At 42.8% G+C, this 22,274-nt stretch overlaps 1 protein-coding gene across 4 annotated transcripts; it reads left to right on the top strand.

Annotated features, from left to right (window-relative positions):
- Positions 1-1,842: 1,842 nt before the first annotated feature.
- LOC115532555 (uncharacterized) lies at positions 1,843-10,619 on the top strand. 4 transcript variants are annotated; one of them, XM_030342409.1, is made up of 14 exons: positions 1,843-1,988; positions 2,999-3,121; positions 3,244-3,407; positions 3,602-3,794; positions 3,922-4,020; positions 4,597-4,704; positions 5,281-5,388; positions 5,959-6,066; positions 6,365-6,433; positions 6,582-8,610; positions 8,692-8,760; positions 8,837-8,968; positions 9,848-9,949; positions 10,231-10,619. In XM_030342409.1, the coding sequence occupies exons 3-14, from the start codon at positions 3,316-3,318 to the stop codon at positions 10,452-10,454; spliced, it is 3,333 nt and encodes a 1,110-aa protein (XP_030198269.1). In that variant the 5' UTR covers positions 1,843-1,988; positions 2,999-3,121; positions 3,244-3,315; the 3' UTR covers positions 10,455-10,619. The 4 variants fall into 4 exon arrangements, with proteins under 4 accessions (XP_030198269.1, XP_030198271.1, XP_030198270.1 ...); XM_030342411.1 differs by lacking the exon at positions 5,959-6,066 and having other exon boundaries at positions 1,850-1,988; XM_030342410.1 differs by lacking the exon at positions 1,843-1,988 and having other exon boundaries at positions 2,918-3,121.
- Positions 10,620-22,274: the final 11,655 nt, after the last annotated feature.

The raw sequence follows: 22,274 nt of genomic DNA on the forward strand, positions 1-22,274 counted from the left end.
TTATTACACTGTAAAACATGAGAAGATTAGAATAGAATGTGACAGATGTCAACATGGAAGTATGATACATAATGTATTGTATTCCAAATTATAATTACTAAAGAGCATTTGAAGATAAAATGATCAACACAGTCATTTGTGGACACTAAGTTTCTTTTCATTTAAAGGTGCAATCTATGATGATGTTCAGAAACACTCATACTGGGTGAAATGGTCCTTCTCTCCCAATAGTCGTCAATGCAATATGTGATCAGAAAAACAAAATAAATCTGACCATGGTGGAAGCTGCAAAACATTAAAAACATTGACCAGTCGTATCATTCAGTCCGACTCAGGGCCCCCTGTGCCCCGCATGCACACGTATCAGGTTCACTGTTGCTGGAAATGCTCGCTGCTTAGCAGAGACACCGGGTAGCAGGAGAACACCTTTATTCGGACACAATGGCAGAGAAGAAGCAGCCAAAACTGGTTTATTTTCCTTTACAAGGCCATTATGCATCAACTACCAGCCTATTTGTGTTCGTTACTGACTCAAAAGCCTGTTTGTAGTCTAAATCTTCGCTCTCATGGACAAATCTTGTATCAAATTCCTCGAACTCGCTCTGCTTTTGGGGAAAGAGCTTTTAGTGTCTATGCTCCAACTTCCTGGACTGAGATCCAGGCTCATTTTAAACTTGATCACTGTATCAGCTTAGACAATTTTAAAACTAGAATTAAGGATCACTTAACCAGTGTTTGCACTTGTTTTATAAATTAGCTGATGATGATTTAATCCTGGATGTAATCTTTTATGTTTGTTATTCAATGTGTGTCATTTCTGTGTAACTTTTTGTGCTGCCTTCTTGGCCAGGATCCTCTTGAAAAAGAGATTTTTATCTCAATGAGAATTTCCCTGGTTAAATAAAGGACAATAAATAAATAAATCAAATAAAAACACCTCCAGCGCCCGTGAGGGCTCAACCCCACAACCAGGCAGAGAGAAGAGACAGACACAGGCAGGAGAGGCTGCCATGAAGAAGGTTGGAAGAAGCTGGAGGACAAAGAGGAGCCAACATGGCAGCCTCCAGCTGAGTGGTTACATCTTGCAGCCTTACCTGAAATTTTTAACGTGTCTTTGAGTGTTTCTGAACAATATTTCTCATTGTTACAATAATAACTAGAAAATTCCACAGGAGATTTTGATATGTGTGCTGCCCATCTGCTGCCGCTCCCCGCTTGCCAATTGTGATGGAGATGCAGCAAAGCATCGGTGCACTACAGTCTGCTTTTTGTTTTTCGGAAGTGTGGACATGCAAGATCGCCACTGAGTGAGACATGTACACCAATGAGCCCACTCTCGAGACGTGTCAAATATGGTGTGGATACGTCAAAGCATTGATGAATCAGTGCCTACTTCCTGTTTTTTGGCTGTTGGGACATCCAAAATGGCCCCCGAGTGGGACATGTTGTGAGAGTGGGCTCATGAGTGGATGTGTCAAATATGGTGCAGATACAACAAAGTGTCAATGATTTGGGGCCTTTCTCCTGAATCTGACTCGACACACAAGGAAATCAGGTTGTGTCTGTGTTGTGATGGGCGTCGCCTGTCCTTTGAGTAGGAAACATCTCACAGGTGACACTCATTTTGCTCCACTAAGCCTCAGCCCTTCAGAAGGGCCTGAACAGACGGAGGAGACAGGAGGAGACAGAGGTCAAATCACATTTCTGCCTCAAGATATAACATCACAATCCAGCTCCTAGTACAAAAAAGTGTAACAAAGTACAAAACCCCAAAACCCAAAAAGCGGCTCTGTGCCATTAAAAATAATTGTACAAAAAAATACGGTAGCGTACGCGCGCATTTCCTATTCCGGTTAAGTGATTTTATTGTGAAATCACACAGGAAGCGCGCGGTACGGTTGACAGCAGCTTAACAGCAAACTCCGTTCTCTCGGTGAAGTACAAGTCCTGTCAAAAGCAAAAGTGGAGCAGAAAGGCGATTTTGTTAGGTAAGTACCGCAGTATTTTTCATAAAATGCAACATATATAATCAGTTCTAGAGTTTTATGTCGTGTGACGCGGTTTATTGGTGATAACTGGCGCGGTAAGGATGCTAACCACACGCAGTTGCGTGCTTAATTAATTGGCATGTTGGCTTTAAATGTCGGGGCCCAGTGTGGAGGTGCTTGATACACAGGAGCGAAGCGGGTTTGTGTTCGGTCAGTACGTGGTATTTTTAATTTAAAAATATGCAATTCATGGTTAATATGAAGGGAGTTTTTAACCCTCTGAGACCCATTGTGGCGTATACGCTACAAATAATCATGTTTTCTTTAGAGCGTCATAACTCCGTAATGGTTTACGCTAGAAAGATGCGGGTCATTTCCTCTTAAACTAGAGAAACGGGGCTAAACAACGGTACCCTGCTTGTGCTGATTCTGGGGATGTGTATAACTTGATGATACACTAAAAAATGACAATTTTATAGGCAATACACAAAAGTATGACAAGACGGAAAGTTCTCTATGTGGGTCTCAGAGGGTTAAGGTGAACATCGGTTGTACTTCGAGTGGAGTGACTCAATGAGTCTGCCGCCGCCTTGAACTTAATGCTAGCTAAGTTGGACTACCATGCTAGGCGTGTCCCCTAAAGTCACGTGGCCTGGAACACGCTCGTGTACATTGACTTTGCGTATAGACACTAATTTATATTATTAATGAACCAACATTACTTAAGTGAGTAATATTGGACTACCAAACAGAGTTGGCATTACATTTTTGTCAAATTAAGTTACATTTTGAAATGTGAGGTGCTTTCATTTTACCTGTAGTAGCTTTTTACCTGTTCTGGTTCAGTTTGACACAATGTCAGTAGCAACAACTAGATTAATGATAGTTTTCTATATTTGGCAGATTGGACAGAGATTTTCTCAAATTTGTTGAAATTTGTGGTCCCTGTTTTTTATCAGTTGTCAATAAGAAATGTATTGTTGTCAATAACGCTATATATATTTTTTTAGATGTATGTCTGCAGTTTCAAATGCCACCAAGGCTCAGTCCGACAAGTGATGCCATCCGTCATGTTCTCTCAAAGACGGACAAAACTTCAAAACTGGAAGTTAAATACATAAATGCAGAGAAAGGTAAAACATTGATGTGTTTTTTGCTTTTATTTTCTCCAAGTAATTGATAAGTTATGTTGATGCTCTTTCCTGTACTATTGAACATATCTATTGTTTTTTTTGTTGTTTTTTTTCTTTAAAAGGACGAGGAGTATTTGCCACAAGCAAATTTCCCAGAGGAGAATTTGTAGTGGAGTACCGGGGTGATATGATCAATGATGTTGAAGCCCAAAGAAGACGAAAGGTTTTCCACCATCGTGTACTGCCTTTTTTTTTTTGCTTTCAAGTGGCGAGGGAAATTTTGGTGGTAAGTTGCAATTAAACTATACTTGGCACACAAAACACCAAACTCTGTATATTCAGAAGAACAACTAGGAGAATTATTAATTAATCAAATTGTACCATATGTTAACATTTATGTTGATTTGATTTCTATGTAGAGGAACGGCATGTATTAATATGAAATGGGTTTACTCGCAATACCTTCTTCCTTCATCTAAGCATTGATGCCTCAAGAGAGGATGAATCATTGGGGCGACTTCTTAATGATCAGCACAAAGGCCCTAACTGCCGAATGAAAAAGATTGATGTGGATGGGATGCCGCACTTGTGCCTATTTGCTATCAAAGACATAAATGAGGGGGATGAAATCACCTACGACTACGGAGGGGATGACTGCCCATGGAGAAGTCAAGTATGTGGAAAATTGTGGTTCTGCACAATTTTCAAATCCAGAATAATTTTATACTATGTGTCTGAACTTTAAAAATGATCAATTGTATTTCATGAATTGCAACAATTTCCATGTGAAATACTTGCAGGCAAGCACACATGCTAAACATGACCCTCGTGTGGATGGCTCCCATGCTGATGTCCCTCCAGGGCCACAGATGGATGATGACTCCACATCCAATCAACAGGTACATCATGTGGAGCACTTAAGATGAATTCATAGAGACATCCAGAGTCACCACTTGTTGTTTTTTAGCTTCATTTAAGCTGGTGGACAGACATGGAGAAGTGTATAATCATGGACTTGAATGTGAATCTGAACTGTTAGACATTTTAGTATGAGATGTGTTGATGGCTAATGTTAAATGGATGATCAGGACACAATTTTAACTTTGTGGAGATTTTACAATTGACAAAAAATCCCTCTAATCTGGGACATGTACGGGGTCCCCACAACACACTTTCTTACCAGTTTGAGTTTGCAGGTTGTGTGAGGTTTTGAGTAGCTCTTTGAGTCTGGACACCCGGTCCCCACAAGTGGTGACTTGACTGTGTTTGACATGTCCCCATGAAGCTTGTTCATTCAGTTGGTGTGACAGCAGATGCTGCTTAATGAAACGGGAAGAATCTCTGCAGTTCAACTTAATGTCTTTCAAATTTGGTTTCTCTGTATCCACACATCCAAATTCATAGCTGTACCCTTGACCTGAAAATGATGATTATGGCTCATAAATTGCAATAATTTCCATGTGAAATACTTGCAGGCAAGCACACAAGCTCAACATGACCCTCGTGTGGATGGCTCCCATGCTGATGTCCCTCCAGGGCCACAGGTGGATGATTACACCCATGACGTCATGTCCATAGAACAGGTACATCATGTGGAGCACTTAAGATGAATTCATAGAGACATCCAGAGTCACCTCTTGTTGTTTTTTAGCTTCATTTAAGCTGGTGGACAGACATGGAGAAGTGTATAATCATGGACTTGAATGTGAATCTGAACTGTTAGACATTTTAGTATGAGATGTGTTGATGGCTAATGTTAAATGGATGATCAGGACACAATTTTAACTTTATGGAGATTTTACAATTGACAAAAAATCCCTCTAATCTGGGACATGTACGGGGTCCCCACAACACACTTTCTTGCCAGTTTGAGTTTGCAGGTTGTGTGAGGTTTTGAGTAGCTCTTTGAGTCTGGACACCCGGTCCCCACAAGTGGTGACTTGACTGTGTTTGACATGTCCCCATGAAGCTTGTTCGTTCAGTTGGTGTGACAGCAGATGCTGCTTAATGAAACAGGAAGAAACTCTGAGGTTCAACTTAATGTCTTTCAAATTTGGTTTCTCTGTATCCACACATCCAAATTCATAGCTGTACCCTTGACCTGAAAATGATGATTATGGCTCATAAATTGCAATAATTTCCATGTGAAATACTTGCAGGCAAGCACACAAGCTCAACATGACCCTCGTGTGGATGGCTCCCATGCTGATGTCCCTCCAGGGCCACAGGTGGATGATTACACCCATGACGTCATGTCCATAGAACAGGTACATCATGTGGAGCACTTAAGATGAATTCATAGAGACATCCAGAGTCACCTCTTGTTGTTTTTTAGCTTCATTTAAGATGGTGGACAGACATGGAGAAGTGTATAATCATGGACTTGAATCTGAACTGTTAGACATTTTAGTATGAGATGTGTTGATGGCTAATGTTAAATGGATGATCAGGACACAATTTTAACTTTGTGGAGATTTTACAATTGACAAAAAATCCCTCTAATCTGGGACATGTACGGGGTCCCCACAACACACTTTCTTGCCAGTTTGAGTTTGCAGGTTGTGTGAGGTTTTGAGTAGCTCTTTGAGTCTGGACACCCGGTCCCCACAAGTGGTGACTTGACTGTGTTTGACATGTCCCCATGAAGCTTGTTCGTTCAGTTGGTGTGACAGCAGATGCTGCTTAATGAAACAGGAAGAAACTTTGCGGTTCAATTTAATGTCTTTCAAATTTGGTTTCTCTGTATCCACACATCCAAATTCATAGCTGTACCCTTGACCTGAAAATGATTATTATGGCTCATAAATTGCAATAATTTCCATGTGAAATACTTGCAGTCAAGCACACAAGCTCAACATGACCCTCGTGTGGATGGCTCCCATGCTGATGTCCCTCCAGGGCCACAGGTGGATGATTACACCTATGACGTCATGTCCATAGAACAGGTACATCATGTGGAGCACTTAAGATGAATTCATAGAGACATCCAGAGTCGCCTCCTGTTGTTTCTGGCTTCATTCAAGCTGCTGGACACACACTTTTCTATTGTTGAGTTGGCAGGTTGTGTGAAGACTAGCTCTGGATGTCGGTCCCGACAAGTGGTGACAAGTGGTGACTGTGTTTGCCATTCCCCCATGAAGCTTGCTCATTCTATTAGTGTGACGGCAGATGCTGGTTAATCAATATTCTTCACAAATATCTAAATTTTTTTCAGTGTGTGTGTTGTATTGCTGTTCTTCACAGAGTGAGACAAAATTCCAAAATGAAGACGAGATTGCTGTCCCAAGACTTAGACGGACAAAAAGTATCATTGTAAGTACTCAATTATGTTGGATCAGTGGCAAACTGATTAAAATGTCATATGACGATGCACCTAATGTCACAATGTTTAAACTGTGAATTGGGTGTCCAATAATGTCAACTATCGATCCATCCTCTAAGTTAATGAATTTATTTTCAGATGATAAACACAGATTTTGAAGACTTGAGTGAGTTATACGACTCTACATCAGAGAGTGGCGATGAGTATGTGCCAGATTCCACGTCTGAAAGTGACGAAAGTGATGTCAGCATTTCAACAACTGAAAGGAAACAAAGGTGGCCAGTGGGTGAATTATTTTCTGACTCTGAAGTGGTGACTCCAGTATGTGACTCCACAACAGTAGGTGACTCCACAACAGTAGGTTACTCAACGACACCAGACCTTGAAAACTTGAGAACAAACATCAGTACATGTGATGTCAGTACAGACGAAGAACCCTGCTCAAGTCAAGATGCAACTGACACCATACTTGTGCAAGCTTCACAAAAGAGGCATGGAAAAAGAGTTTACAACAAACGACAGTATTGCTTATATTGCAAAAAAGCAAATGCAAAAATGGCCAGACATCTAGAACGTGCACACCACGATAAAGTTGATGTGGCTCAAGCTATAAGTTTACCAAAGGGTTCCTTGGAGAGAAGAAAACTGCTTGACTATATTCGCAACAGAGGCAACTATGCCCACAACGCTGCTGTGCTGGAGTCAGGGAGAGGAGAGTTGGTTCCATTTAAACGCCCGAATAAAGATGCACAGGGGAAGGATTTCATGCATTGTGCATACTGCCAAGCTCTTTTCACACGAAAAGTCCTGTGGCGACATATGCGAATTTGCAAACTTAAGCCTTCATCGATACCTGTCAAACCAGGAAAAAATCGTGTTCAGTCTATGTGTACATTCATGCAGCCTGTGCCATCACACATCGGGAAACAGATGTGGGGAGTTATCAGTGCCATGGTTGCTGATCCGATCACTGATGCTGTGAAAAAAGACAATGTCATCATCCATGTTGGGCAGCACCTGTTGAACAAGGGTGGGATGTCAGCCAAGAATCAACAGTGTGTGCGTGACAAAATGCGAGAAATGGGAAGACTGGTTCATAATGCCAGAAAAGTTACCCCCTTAAAAACAGTGGAGGATTTCATAAATCCAAAGAATTACTTGCAGGTGATCAAAGCTGTCAAGGTGACTTGTGGCTATGACAGTGATTCTCACAAATTCACAATACCATCACTTGCCAAGAAAATTGGCCATACATTGGTCAAAGTCAGCAAACTCCTAAAAGCTCAGGGCTTGATCATGAACAACCATGAACTTGTGAAAAATGCCACTGAGTTTCAGGAAGTCCACAACGAAAGGTGGAATGAAATGATTTCTGCGACAGCACTACGTAACCTCAATGAAGCAAAGTGGAATGTTCCCACTCTGATGCCGTTCACAGAAGATGTGCAGAGACTGCACCAGTTTCTCAGTCAAAAGCAAGAGGAGTACTGCAAAGAACTCTCTGAAAGTCCTTCCACAAAGACCTGGATAGACTTGGCAAAGGTGTGCTTAGCACAGATCATCCTCTTTAACCGTCGCAGGGAAGGAGAAGTGGCAAGCATGCCCTTGTCTGCATTTTTGTCAAGAGACGAGTCTGATCATCACCAGGATTTGGACTGGGCACTGTCAGAAGTAGAGAAAAGACTCTGCAAACATTTCACAAGGATTGTGATCAGGGGAAAAAGAGGTAGACCGGTTCCTATTCTTGTGACTCAGAAAATGCTCAGTGCACTGGAACTCCTGGTTTCAGAGAGAGAGGCTTGTGAGGTACTCAAAGAGAATTGCTACATGTTTGCAAGGCCAGCTGCTAAAACGCATCTCCGTGGTTCGGACTGCCTCCGTGCTTTTGCAGTAGCATGTGGTGCAAAGTGTCCCAAGGCACTGACCTCCACCAGGCTGCGGAAACATGCTGCAACACTCTCAACGGTTCTCAACATGACGGATACAGAGATGGACCAGTTGGCTAACTTTCTTGGGCATGACATTAGAGTCCATCGTGAGTTTTATCGACTACCTGAGAAAACACTGCAGCTTGCCAAGGTTAGCAAGCTTCTCATGGCCCTTGAGCAAGGAAGATTGGCTGAGTTCCATGGCCAAAACCTGGATGAAATCACAATAGGGCCAGATGGTATGTTGTTTTGTCATTTTTCTTTTGTCCATCATGCTTTTGTTTATATTTGCTAATCAAGTTTTTTTATATCTCCTCTAGACATGGTCATTTGTCCTGTTGAGACTGATGAGACAGCTAAAACCAGGGGACGACACGATTCATCTCAAGGTATATATTCATTTATCTCAAAAGAAGGGTTTACTGTGTGTGTTTCTCAATGTCCTGTAATCTTTGTCTTTGGCAGAAGAGACTCTTCCACTGACAGAAGAAGAAGGCCCCCCACTGACAGAGGAAGAAGGCCCCCCACCAACACGCAAGAGAGATACACCATCAGCAGCAGAAGATGACCGTGTCGGAGCCGCAACACCTGTTGAAGGTTGTTTTTTTTAATTCCTTCTTTGATTTTAGCAGAATAAGTACAATGGACACCAGAAAATTACAAAAAATATCTCAGACATGGCCTTCTCTTCATCAGAAAACAGCAGCCCAACTATCATAAAGGTGAATATAGCTTTGGCCACTGTAACTGTAAGCCTGAATGCATTAAACAATGGCTGGGTAGACAGTGAAAAATATCTGATACTGCTGGTTCTGTAATTCTGAACATCGACGTGTCCCTGAATCGAGATCGAGGGTCCATTTTCGATTAATTGCCCAGCCCTACTGGTACCTGTACTTTTTATTTTTTATTTTTTTACCTGCTCCTTCAGGTTTCCACAAAAGCAGCCTCGTACTTTATAAAAAGTGACCTCGACACATTGCAGACACTGATTGGTTCCGAGTTTTGTCACGGACAATAACCACGCACGGGGTAAAAGTGTCTAGGCATCAGTTGCAGCAGCCAAAAAGGGCACGCCATGCTCTTTGGGGGAGCTACAAACCTTCATGTTGCTCACTTGCGAAACGACAGAAAGGCTGGATGACTCCACTCATATCTAGCAAGTGGACCAGCAGCTTTATGGAAGTCCTGTGCGTCATCCAGGGGGTACTATTTTTGCAGTGGAAACTGTCCCCCCAAAAGGTACCAGCTTCCAAAAGCGAGTAGAGCCAATGCGAGTGGGAACGTGGCTTAAAGGAGAGATTGAAAGGGATAACATGTGACTTAATTAATAGAGAAATTACAACATCAGAAATTAAGTCCACATCTTTCAATCTCATCAAGCATACAATGAGTCCCGCTGCACAAAGGCATTTCCTCTCATGTTTGTTTCTTTGTCTGTATATCTAACAAATATATCATTCATCTATTTCATAGAATCATCAGCAGAGGTGAGGAATGCAGTCCCATCAGTGAGCAAGAGGAGCAAGCCACTTTCTGGAGATGATGACCGGCTCACAGCTGTGATGTCTGTCAAAGGTGATTTAAATCTTTTTTTTTTTCATTACAAATCAGATCAACTCAAATGTGAATTGCAACAGCAGTACGCTCGCAGTGCCACTGCTGAAAGCTAATGGGTCTGGTGATGTTCCATGGTGGCATAAATCACTGGGTGCCAGAACACAGTAATAATCTTCGTTGATGATCTTGTGTGAAATGGTGACTGAACCATGTACAGTCCTTTGTGTGGTCAGGTAAACAAGATATGTACTACATAAGTGTAAGGTCTATGTGTTGACATTTTTTTCACCCACTCACAGGTAAAGCTCCCAGGAAAAGAAAACCATGGCAGGACGAAGAGGTAAAAGCCGTTGAAAAGCATATGAAGCGGTTCATCACTTCATGCATCGTCCCTTCAAAGAGAGACTGTGAAAAGTGTCTAAGAGCTGAGCCAGCAGCTCTCAATAATCGGGATTGGCAAATGTTAAAATATTATGTATACAACCGCATCACAGCGTACAAAAAGAAAGTCCAGCATTCCTAATGTTTAAAAAAGGCTGATTCTGCTAGTTTTGTGAGCAGTGCTTTGCTTATGTCTTATGTTATGGTTATTTTCACTGTTTTTCTTAGCTTGATACTTGAAAGCTTAAAGTTGGGGCCAACGTGGCAGGCCATCTGTTTATTAAACAGTGACAATTATTTCAATTGATCTGGAGTTGGTCCTTATTGATAGTCATTACAAAGAACTACATCACTCAATGATGGTTTGAAGCAATATCACATGACGAGGTCATTATGTGCTAAATACTACTGTATTATTATTCTGTGCTATTGCCATTATACAGCGCTTAAAAGAGTGGACGGAAATGCAGATAAAGAATTAGGACAGAAAAGATTTAAGTATTTTATTTTATGACAAACAAAAAGGTACAACCATTGGTTACTTGACGTGGCTCCATCTTTTCCTGGAGCCTCCAGTACCTCCTCCTTGCTCTCTAAGCCCAGTAGCTCCTCCTTGCTCCCTGCAAGACAGTCTTATTTGTTAGGTCCAACTATTATTGGTTCTAAGATAGTATCACTAATTGACATTATGACTCTACAATTATGTAACATTTGAAGCAGCGTCTTACTGTCATGAATTCCCTTGCTTCAAGTCCTTCATCCAACAGCTTCAATGTGGTGATGGCCATGAGGCTGTGGTTGTTGCGAACAGCTGCCTTCTTGCTTTTTTGTACAACCTTGGAAGCATCTTTGCAGTGGACCACGCACCATCATGCCAGTTGTGAGGTACAAGGTTCTTGCGTCAAGTGAAAGGTTGCACAGTAGTTTTTTTTTCAGGGAAGTGTCTGATGAGATGCCTGACTCTCCTACATGGCACCTCTTCCATTTTTTGTCCTCCTGATGTGTCCTTGCGGTTTTTAGTTGATTAAATGTACTAATTTATGGTTTGAGTATGGCATATTAAAATCAAAAGTAAATTTAAGATTTTTAATGATAATAACTGATAATAATAACGATGGACATGACTTTTTGGGGACCAGTATGGTCCCCAAAAAGTCAAGTATGAAGGTGTGAATTATGTAAATTCTTTGCAAATTCATGCAAATTCGGTCCCCTATCAACACATTGACTTGATTTTTCAGTGGTCCCCATATATGATGGGGAAAACATTTTAATGGAAATTTGCAGGTTTTAAGGCATGTATAGGCTAACTAAACAGTAGTGAGTGTGCTGAATTTTTTTCACACCTCTAGCACCTCTAGAAAGGGTGGTCCCCACCAGTGATGATTAAAAAGTTGGTCCCCAGTAGCCATGAATACCAGTATGTGTGTGTGTGTGTGTGTGTGTGTGTGTGTGTGGGGGTGTGTCATTATGGGGTTGTGCGGTGGTTTGAGGGGCAAAAGCTGATGTAAAACGTTGAAATCTCTGGAGAAACAATCTTGGATCCCAGGTCTGTTGGTGATCACAGCCCAGTCCCAATTAACGGGGGAGAGTGGATCAGGTCATAACATACAAGTTCTTGGCTTTTCGCTTTGATTTTCAGATACAATGGGTTAATGAAGTGGACTTCTTTTGTCCACGAATCGGTCAGTGCCGTTGTTTTCTGCGAAGGCTTAGCTTCCATGGAGTGGATAAGACCGTTATGTTCTGTTGTACAGGGCCGCCAATGAATCTATTCTTAGTAATGGTGTCACACCATGGTTTCGTCACCCGATTGTTGAAGTCAAATCACAACTCGTGATTTGCAACATATGGTTTCATTTGGGGAATGTGCAATATCCTGATTTAGGGCGTCATGCAATATTCTTGATTTTTACATTGTGGTGCATATGGATTTGTGTGTGTTACTAGACGTTAACTTTAGTTTGACCGTACATGTATATGGATAACATTTTTTATGTGTATATGTAGAGACTGTGTACTGCTACCTCACCTGGGTTAAATGACAATGAAGGTTAACTTTATCTGATCTACTAACAAATCCCAACATTCTACTCAATGACCTTTCTCAGAAAGGAGGAGCGTTATACTGCTTATTTATCTAGTAGTATTCAAATACACTCAACACTTATAAAGCCAAATGCACCGTAGACCTATTCTTCTGTACTCAAATACACTGAATACTTATCGAGTAAAATGAATACTTATCGAGTAAAGTACACTGAATACTTATCTACTGAAATACACTGAATATGTACACCTAAATACACAGAATTCATATGAACCCAATTAAATAGAATCAAATCTGAACCAATATCTACTGATAACTTTTTTAAAGGTTGACTCCTCCTCCGCTTTTGTGTAAATCTGTGCAATCTCAGTCCAGACTACTCAATAAACAGTTTAATTAATACGCTTTTTAATTCTCTAATCACAGAATTAAATAATTAGACCGAAGAGCCATCAATTGCTGGTGTCAGCACACTCAGCTGTGGAGAATGAACTGATTTATTACATTAAGACTTAATTAAAGAGAGAAAGGGAGAGTGACAGACAGACAGACAGACAGACAGACAGACAGACAGACAGACAGACAGACAGACAGACAGACAGACAGACAGACAGAGAAACAGAAATAGAGAGGAGAGAGAAAGGAGAAAGAGAGAGAGAGAGAGAGAGAGAGAGAGAGAGAGAGAGAGAGAGAGAGAGAGAGAGAGAGAGAGAGAGAGAGAGAGAGAAGACAGACTAGAGTCAGAGAGAGAGAGAGAGAGAGAGAGAGAGCGAGAGAGAGAGAGAGAGAGAGAGAGAAGACAGACTAGAGTCAGAGAGAGAGAGAGAGAGAGAGAGAGAGAGAGAGAGAGAGAGAGAGAGAGAGAGAGAGAGAGAGAGAGAGAGAGAGAGAGAGAAGACAGACTAGAGTCAGATAGGAGAGAGAGGACAAAGAGAGAGAGAAGGAGCTCAAAATCCCAATAAACCAACTCATCCCACTGGACCTAAACCACTGGCGCACCCTTGTTAATATGAAACTGCACTATTTCTATTTTGTTTCTTCACAATTATTGCTCTATTGCACAAATCTTCCACACTGTAAATACGGTGTATACACAGTGTGTCTTTAATGAATCTGTTGATTGGAGGAAGTGGCGTTTTACAATACATTCTTAGTATTCTACATTTGGCTTCTTACATATTTAGTATTTAATATTGTACTATGATATGATATGTATATATATATTTTGTATTTAACATTTGATGTTAATGTTAATGTGGGAGAGAGAGACAGAGGACATACATATATATATATATATATATAGAGAGAGAGAGAGACAGAGAGAGAGAGAGAGAGAGAGAGAGAGAGAGAGAGAGAGAGAGAGAGAGAGAGAGAGAGAGAGAGAGAGAGAGAGAGAGCGATGGAGAGGGAGATGACAGAGGACAGATATATAGGACAGAGAGAGACAGGAGAGAGACAGAGTCGAGAGAGAGGGAGAGAGAGAGGACAGAGAGATAAGCGAAAGATATAGCAAGAGAGAGAGAGTAAACCCCTGCTCCTCACTGACCTATCTCGGTACAGTGTAACCCCTACCTGCTCCTTACTGACATGTCTCTGTACTGCCTAACCCCTACCTGCTCCTCAATGACCTGTCTCTGTAATGTCTAACCCCTACCTGCTCCTTAATGACCTGTCTCTCTACTGTCTAACCCCTACCTGCTCCTTAATGACCTGTCTCTTTAATGTCTAAACCCTACCTGCTGGTAAGAGGCCGTAGATAAAAAGAGTAATAAACCGTGAAGAGTAATAAATAGTAATCACTTAACGTCAGCATGTGAGAATGTGAACTCAACAGATGAATGTGGTTTAGGTCCAGGAGGTTTTAGGACGAGAGAGAGTTGGGTGTACGCAGTGTGTGTGTGTGTGTGTGTGTGTGTGTGTGTGTGTATGTGTGTGTGTGTTTGTGTGTGTATGTGTGTGTGTGTGTGCCTGTTTGTGTGTGTGTGTGTGTGTGTGTGTATGAGCCTATGGATGTGTGTATGTGTGTGTGTGTGTGTGTGTGTGTGTGTGTGTGTGTGGTCGAGTTTGTTTGGGGCTTTGTATGTGTTCGCGGGTGTCTGTGTGTGAGTGTACCTGTGTGTGTGTACCTGTGTGTGTGTGTGTGTGTGTGTGTGTGTGTGTGTGTGTGTGTGTGTGTGTGTGTGTGTGTGTGTGTGTGTGTGTGTGTGTGTGTGTGTGTGTGTGTGAGTGTGTGTGTGTGGGTGGGTGTGGGTTGTGCGTATGTGCATGTGTGTATGTGCCTATTAGTGTGTATGTATCTGTGAGTGTGTGTTTGTGTGTTTGTGCATCTGTGTTTGTGTCTGGGTGTATGTGAGTGTGTGTGTGCATCAGTGTGTGTGTGTGTGTGTGTGGTGTTAAGTGGGGGGTGATTCATTTCAGCGACGGGTGAGACATTACCATGTTGTGACGTAACCCTTAATCAGAGATTCCCACCTTTCACTGACTTTGGTTCCAAGGTGGAAACGGCTCCTCCTAGTGGTCAGACCCAGGTGGGCCGTAACCCGACCACATGTCACACACCCCACATCCAGGGCCACGCCTCGCCTGGTGTGGCTCGCTGGACGGCAGTCAAACTCCCTCCTCCTCCTCCCTCTCGATCTCTGTTGACGGGTCCGGTTTTAGCTGTCCTGAGGTCAGTAGGGAGCTCGTTCCACCATCGTGGAGCCAGTACAAGTAGGGTTTCACCTGTCCTGAGGTCAGTGGGGAGCTCGTTCCACCACCGTTGAGCCAGAAAAGCAAACAATCAGGATGTTGTTGAGCGGCTGCTTGGGTTCCCCCGTCCAGAGGGCGTAGCGAGCCGCTTGGCAGGTCACGGAGGACGGGGTGAGATGTATTGTTTTGACCATGCTCTGGATGTAGGTTGGACCGTGGCCCTTCGAGGCACGGGAGGGAGGACGGAGAGAGGTGTAGTGTGGGAGAACTTGGCTCTGTGGAAGAACAGCCGGTTCTGCTGATGTCCGGACGAGCTGCAGAGGACGAATAGCGCGTGCAGGCAGATCAGCCAGAAGGCAGCTGCCGCAGCCAAAGGCGGAGTGTTTCCTGGGCCTGAGGGGGGGGGGGGGGGGGGGGGTAGAAGGTGACCGATAATACGGCGTGTACAGATCTTTGGAACTTGGATTTATTTACTTTATGACTTGATTTGAATAACAGGTGGCTACTGGCTCTGGTCTGCGGGGGCTCGTTTGGGACGGTCTGCCAGGCCGGGACCGTCCCAGCGCTGAGCCATGCCACGAACGTCTGGCCCGGGGTCATGCATATTTTCTTTAAACGAAAGAGGTGTTTGTAAGCCAGCTCGTTCACTGCTGCTACAGAGTGTAGGTTTGGTTTGGCTTTGCTCTGTGACAGTAATTGTATTTTAACTATTATATGAGACGCCTTCCTCTTGATGTTTCATTGTGCAAGCTAATAGGCTGATTGTTTGATAAACAGGAACAAGCTCAGGCAATTTGTTTTGGTCCCAACTGTTAATCATTTTCAGGTTCTTTCCAACTAATATTTATGTTTCTAACTTGCTGAACTGAAGTCCCAGCAAACCACTCATGTGCATGCTCATCCATATCCCTCCACATGGTTCATCTGTCTATGCATCTACATCCATCAGAGAGAGAGACAGAGACAGAGAGAGGATAGATGGGGAACGAGCCAGAGAGAGAAAAATGGAGAGAGCAAAGAGAGAGAGAGAGAGAGAGAGAGAGAGAGAGAGAGAGAGAGAGAGAGAGAGAGAGAGAGAGAGAGAGAGAGAGAGAGTGAGAGAGAGAGAGAGAGAGAGAGAGAGATGAGATGTTAAATGGGGGTGAGTGTGTGTGGGGGGGGGGGGGGGGGTCGGGTGTGTGTGCGTGCATGCATGCGCGTGGTGTGAGTATAATGAGGGTAGAGACTGAAGAGGATTTATGTGAATTTAAGATTATCAGGTGCTCAGTAGTTTACAGTTTTTCTCAGTCACTTTTGTACATTTCTTGAATCATCCTCAACATTTGCAAAACAGTAAATGCATTTCTCAAAACAATTTGTACAAATAGCAAAACACCATGGATTACCTGCAAAAGCCAGTCCCTTGCTCAAAGTCCTTAGTTCATCATTCAAAAGTAAATATCTGTGTCAATGAACATGTCCGTGCCATCAGAATGACAAGTCCTTGTGTCATTGTGTAGGGATAAGACAGTTGAATAGCTTAGTCATGTTGTCATTGTAACAGTGTACTCTGGAGGGGTGTTCTGATGTAAACCATGGCTAAAGTTTTGAAGACAATTATTTTAAATTGTAAGTTACACCTTAATGTATGTGGGAGATTTATTGCAAGAGACTGGACGAGATTCACATTTAAGCTTTGACTGTTTGTACTGTAATTTGTTGACAGGCCATGTCATTGCTAGAAATGTTAACATAGGACAATCTCCTTAGGGTAAACTGTACATGCATTGCTGTAGGAATTAAAGTGTAGTCTTCCTACACCTCCTGACGTTCCTGTCTGTTGGACCACAAATTCTCATTCTCATGCAGCCTCACTCCTCTTCCTCTCCTTCTCTTTCTCTGGCTGTTGACCCCTCCAATCCTTTGTCCTTCCATTGTCAGACAATGTAACATTGTATCCCAGCTATATATATACTTGCCAGCTCATGGTTCAGGAGATGCACCTTTGAGCTATTTCAGTAAACTGGTTGATCGTTTGTTGATCTAACACTTCACACATTTCCCTTCTTTAGAGAAGGTCAAGATTCACCTGGTAGCAATTTACCAATTCAGGACAGATTTAGAAAAATAAAGTCTAATGGAAATGTATAGATATATGCTTGACATATTATGACAACTTATTCAACCATTGTGCTTGTAAAGACTTATGCAATGAACTAATGCCTAAATGTTGTGGGGATGAGACTATTCAACAGAGACCCATTACAATACATTTTGTTCAACATGAAATAAGCAATTGATAATGTAGGAAAGAGCAGAGAATTATACATAATCATTTGCATGAATGTACCAAAGCTGATGTGAAGATTGAACAAGTAGTTTTGAGAATTTCAATTCTGATCTGAGGAATGTACCGAAGCGACTGAGAAAAACTGTAACAGACGTAAGGTTTATTTCCTAATGATGCTATATGGCAGGGCGATAGCTTTGTGATAGCTTCCAGCTAATACAATATATTGTGCTAGCAAAGTGCTATCAGCCAGATGAGGAACCCGACCCCCTGACTGTAGATTGTAGACAGGTGAGCCATGCATGCTGGGTAATGCAGTTTATTTGGCTGAGTAGAAGAACGTTAATGACTTGCGCGCGCGTATGTGTGTGTGTGCATGTGTGCGAGCCTTTGTTAGCGCGTGTGTGTGTTTCTCTTTCTGTGAGACACTTTGTTTTACGGTTTTATACTGTCTCTCCATAAAATAATGGTATTGGCATTTGTAATATACAACATAATGGGGTACTTATTTCTCATAACTCATTATCCATTAACATTGTCTTAGTTATCCAAATATGTTCGAATTACATTTTCTAATGTTAAATATTCTTCACTAACTGAAATCAATTAAAGATTTAACACGAGACTCTGGTCTCTTACCATTAGCATACATTTGCATACATTAGGCAAACGATGCTGGTGGCTGCTGCTACATGATTAACTGCTATTGTTTCAGAGGTAGACGGACGGACAGACAGACAGACGGACAGACGGGAAAGGCTGCCAGCCAGACAGACATTCAGACAGAGAGCCAGACGGACCAACAGATAGCAAGGTAGAGAGACAGAGAGATAGACAGACAGACAGACAGACAGACAGACAGACAGACAGACAGACAGACAGACAGACAGACAGACAGACAGACAGACAGACAGACAGACAGACAGACAGACAGACAGACAAATAAACAGAGAGAATGACAGACAGAAAGACAGAAGCACAGACAGAAAGACGGACAGACGGAGAGACAGAAAGCAGGCAGAAAAGAAGACAGGCAGCCGGCAGTCTGCTGTGAAATATATTCAGACTAAAGATAATCATTTTAATTAATCTTGCCTACTTGGTCGTGTAATTTAAACATTTGCTGTGTTCGGTAGAGGGAGAGAGCAAGAGAGAGAGAGAGAGAGAGAGAGAGAGAGAGAGAGAGAGAGAGAGAGAGAGAGAGAGAGAGAGAGAGAGAGATGAGATGTTAAATGGGGGTGAGTGTGTGTGGGGGGGGGGGGGGTCGGGTGTGTGTGCGTACATGCATGCATGCGCGTGGTGTGTGTGTGTTTGTGTTTGTAGTTGCTTGTGTATACTGATGAATATTGTCTCGTGTGAGATACCTCAATGAAAAGTTTCAACCTAATTCATGAATAAATTATTATACTATTTTACAGGTATTCTTTGTCAAACTTTCTCATAGAAGCTGTTTAAATTGACCTCAAATAAGCCCTGCGCACTACTGTTGTAAAGGGGGATCGCACTGCGCACCTATGTGTGGCACTATGACACGTAATAGTGATGACCAAGGTACAGCTGATACTATAGGAGGTAGTAGTGAACAGCCAAGTACAACTGGTACTACGACAGCTGGTAGTGAACACTCAGGTACAGCTGGTACTACGACAGATAAACACCCAGGTACAGCTGGTAATACGACAGGTAGTACTGAACACAAAGGTATAGCTGGTAATATGAGAGGTAGTAGTGAACACAAAGGTATAGCTGATAATATGACAGGTAGAAGTGAGCACCCAAGTAGGAGTGAACACGCAGGTACAGCTGGTACTACGACAGGTAGTAGTAAACAGCCACGTACAGATGGTACTACAGGTAGGAGTGAACAGCCAGGTACAGCTGGTACAATGAAAGGTGGCGGTGAATACCCGGGTACAGCTGGTACTACAGGTAGGAGTGAACACCCAGGTAGTAGTGAACACCCAAGTATAGCTGATTCTACGTCAGGTAGTAGTGAACACCCAGGTACAGCTGATACTATGACAGGTAGAAGTGAACACCCAGGTACTACGACAGGTAGTAGTGAACACTCAGATACAGCTGGTACTACGACAGGTACTGAGCTGTGGAATTCTAGTTTCCATGGCAACCCCGTTGAGAGTACATCGACACCAATGGCCAGGGCAGACAAAAGATTCTTGTTTAAAATTTGATCTCTTCAATTGCTTTTTATTGAAGAAATTATTCAATAATATATTTATGTAGAATGCTCCGTTGTTTTTTGCTGCTAACTAGGGCAGTAATGGATATATAATGAAAACCGGATTTAGTTGGTTAATGTTGACTCAGGAGCATAAATTCAATGATATATAACAACCTGTCGCTATCTATAACATTGACATGTTGATCCTCAGGATCCTCATCCTCATCTCCAAAACCCATTTTCCGGGGTCAGGTCGCGGCGGCAGCAGCTCTAGCGGGCGGTCCCAGACCTCCCTTTCCCGGGCCACATTGACCAGCTCTGACGGGGGGAACCCAAGGTGTTCCAGGGCCATTGCTGAGATATAATCTCTCCACCTAGTCCTGGGTCATCCCCTGAGGCCTACTCCCCGCTGGACGTGCCTGGAACACCTCCCTAGGGAGGCGCCCAGTAGGCAAACTCACCAGATGACCTCAACTGACTCCATTAGAAGCAGAGGAGCAGAGGCTTTAGTCCGAGCTCTTCACAGATGGTTGACCTTTTCAATCTATCTCTAAGGGAGACGCTATCCACCCTCCTGAGAAAACCCATTTTGGCCGCTTGTACCCCCAATCTCATCATTTCGGTCATCACCAATCCTTCATGACCATAGGTGAGGGTAGGCACGAAGATCGACCTGTATATCGAAAGCTTTGCCTTCCGGCTCAGCTCTCTTTTTGTCACAACGGTGTGGTAAAGTGAACGCAATACCGCCCCCGCTGCTCTGATTCTCTGGCTAATCTCACACTCTATCGTCCCCTCACCCACGAACAAGACCCCTAGGTACTTAAACTCCTTCACTTGGGCTACTGACTCATTTCCTACCCGGAGTAGGTAATCTACCGATTTGCGGCTGAGAATCATGGCCTCAGATTTAGATTTAACGGTGCTGATCCTCAGTATCTATTTAATTAACATGTGGAACCAGTTGTTACCTCTAAAATGTATGCTTTGAATTTCACTATCTCTAACTTAAACATACCTCACTAAAGCGCACATTAACATGTTCAACGTGTTACTATCTCTTACATTAAGATGTTATTCATTTTATTACCTTCAACATTAACATCTTGAACATTTTAACTATCTTTCACTTTAACATCTCACCTGTAACAATCTCAAAAGTTAATATGTTGAAACTGTTACTATCTCCAACATCAACCTGTTGAACCTGTTACTATAACATTAACATGTTGAACCTGTTACTCTCGTCGAATTTGGCATTGCTGAATCTGCCCTTTCCTGGTTCACATCCTACCTGATGAATCGCACCTATCAGGTAACATGGAATGGCTCCTTGTCCAAACCTTGCATGCTTGACACTGGTGTCCCTCAGGGCTCTGTACTGGGGCCCCTTCTGTTCTCCCTCTATACCAGATCTCTGGGCTCTGTAATTACATCACCCGGCTTTTCCTATCACTGCTACGCTGACAACACTCCTGGCCAGATCCTGCAGACTTGCACTCTACAACACCAGCAGGATCCGGCACTTCCTCACTGGGAAAGCAGCTCAGCTCCTATTCCAAGCGCTGGTCATCTCCTGCCTCGACCACGGCAACTCGCTCCTGGCTGGACTCCCTGCCTCTGCGATTAAACTTTTGCAGCGAATCCAGAACGTGGCAGCGTGCCTCGTGTTCAACTAACCTAATTCTCCTATGCGACCCCCCTCTTCCGGGACCTCCACTGGCTCCCTGTAGTATCTTGCATCAGATTCAAGATGATGGTACTGGAATACAAGTAGGTCTATGGAACTGCCCTTGCCTCCCTCCAAGCGTTGGCCAAACCACACACCCCAACTCGATCCCACTGCTCAACTACCTCAGCTGGAAGTCTGATCGCTAAGAGCAAGCCAACGTCTATCAGCAAAGTCACAACTCTTCTCTGTTTTGGGACCTCAGTGGTGGAACGAGCTCCCTGCCGATGTCAGGATTGCAGAGTCACTCACCAGATCTCACAAAAGACTCAAAACTCACCTGGTCAGAGTTCACCTAGACTCTGCATAGTCATCCACTCCTTTCCGCCCACCATTGTATGTTGTACATCCTGGCACTTAATGAACGCATTAATTGTATGCACTTAATGTACGCTGTACTTATTCATAGTACTTAATTGTGTAGCTGCTATCACTACTGTATACGGGGAATGGGTTAGCCTAGTGATTGTTAGTACATGCACTTGGTTCTATGAACATCTTTACTGTACCGAGAACAATATATTGTTTCACTTCTTATGAAAAATGTACTAATTGTAAGTCGCTTTGGATAAAAGCGTCTGCTATATGCCCTAAATGTAATGCAAATGTCAATGTACTATATCTAACATTAACATGTCTAACCTGTTACTATATCTAAAAGTAACATGTTGTACCTGTACTATCTTGTACCTGTTACTATCGCTAACATTAACAAGTTGAACCTGATACTATCTCAAACATTAACATCAGAAACCTGTTACTATCTCTAACATTATCATTTGCAACCTGTTACTATCGCAGACATTGACATGTTGAATCTGCTCCTTTCTTGACTCTAACAATAACCTGTTTAACCCGTCACTATCTCCAACATTAACATGTTAAACGTGTGAAGGGTGAGAGGGTGGGTTGAGGATGATGGCGAGGAGTGAGACAGGAGCTCACCCCACCCATCCAGAGTGCAGACATTAACTTCTCATCAGACTAATTGGCTGCTCGGTCTGACAGCCAGACCTTCTGCTTGCTGCTCCCTCTCACACA

The sequence above is a fragment of the Gadus morhua genome, chromosome 19, assembly GCF_902167405.1.
Source record: "Gadus morhua chromosome 19, gadMor3.0, whole genome shotgun sequence".
Lineage (NCBI taxonomy): Eukaryota > Metazoa > Chordata > Actinopteri > Gadiformes > Gadidae > Gadus > Gadus morhua.

Coding starts and splice junctions, on each gene's coding strand:
- LOC115532555 (XM_030342409.1), top strand. CDS start 3,316: ATGATGTTGAAGCCCAAAGAAGACGAAAGGTTTTCCACCATCGTGTAC. Junction 6,067..6,364: donor ACGTCATGTCCATAGAACAG/GTACATCATGTG, acceptor TGTTCTTCACAG/AGTGAGACAAAATTCCAAAA. Junction 8,761..8,836: donor ACGACACGATTCATCTCAAG/GTATATATTCAT, acceptor TGTCTTTGGCAG/AAGAGACTCTTCCACTGACA.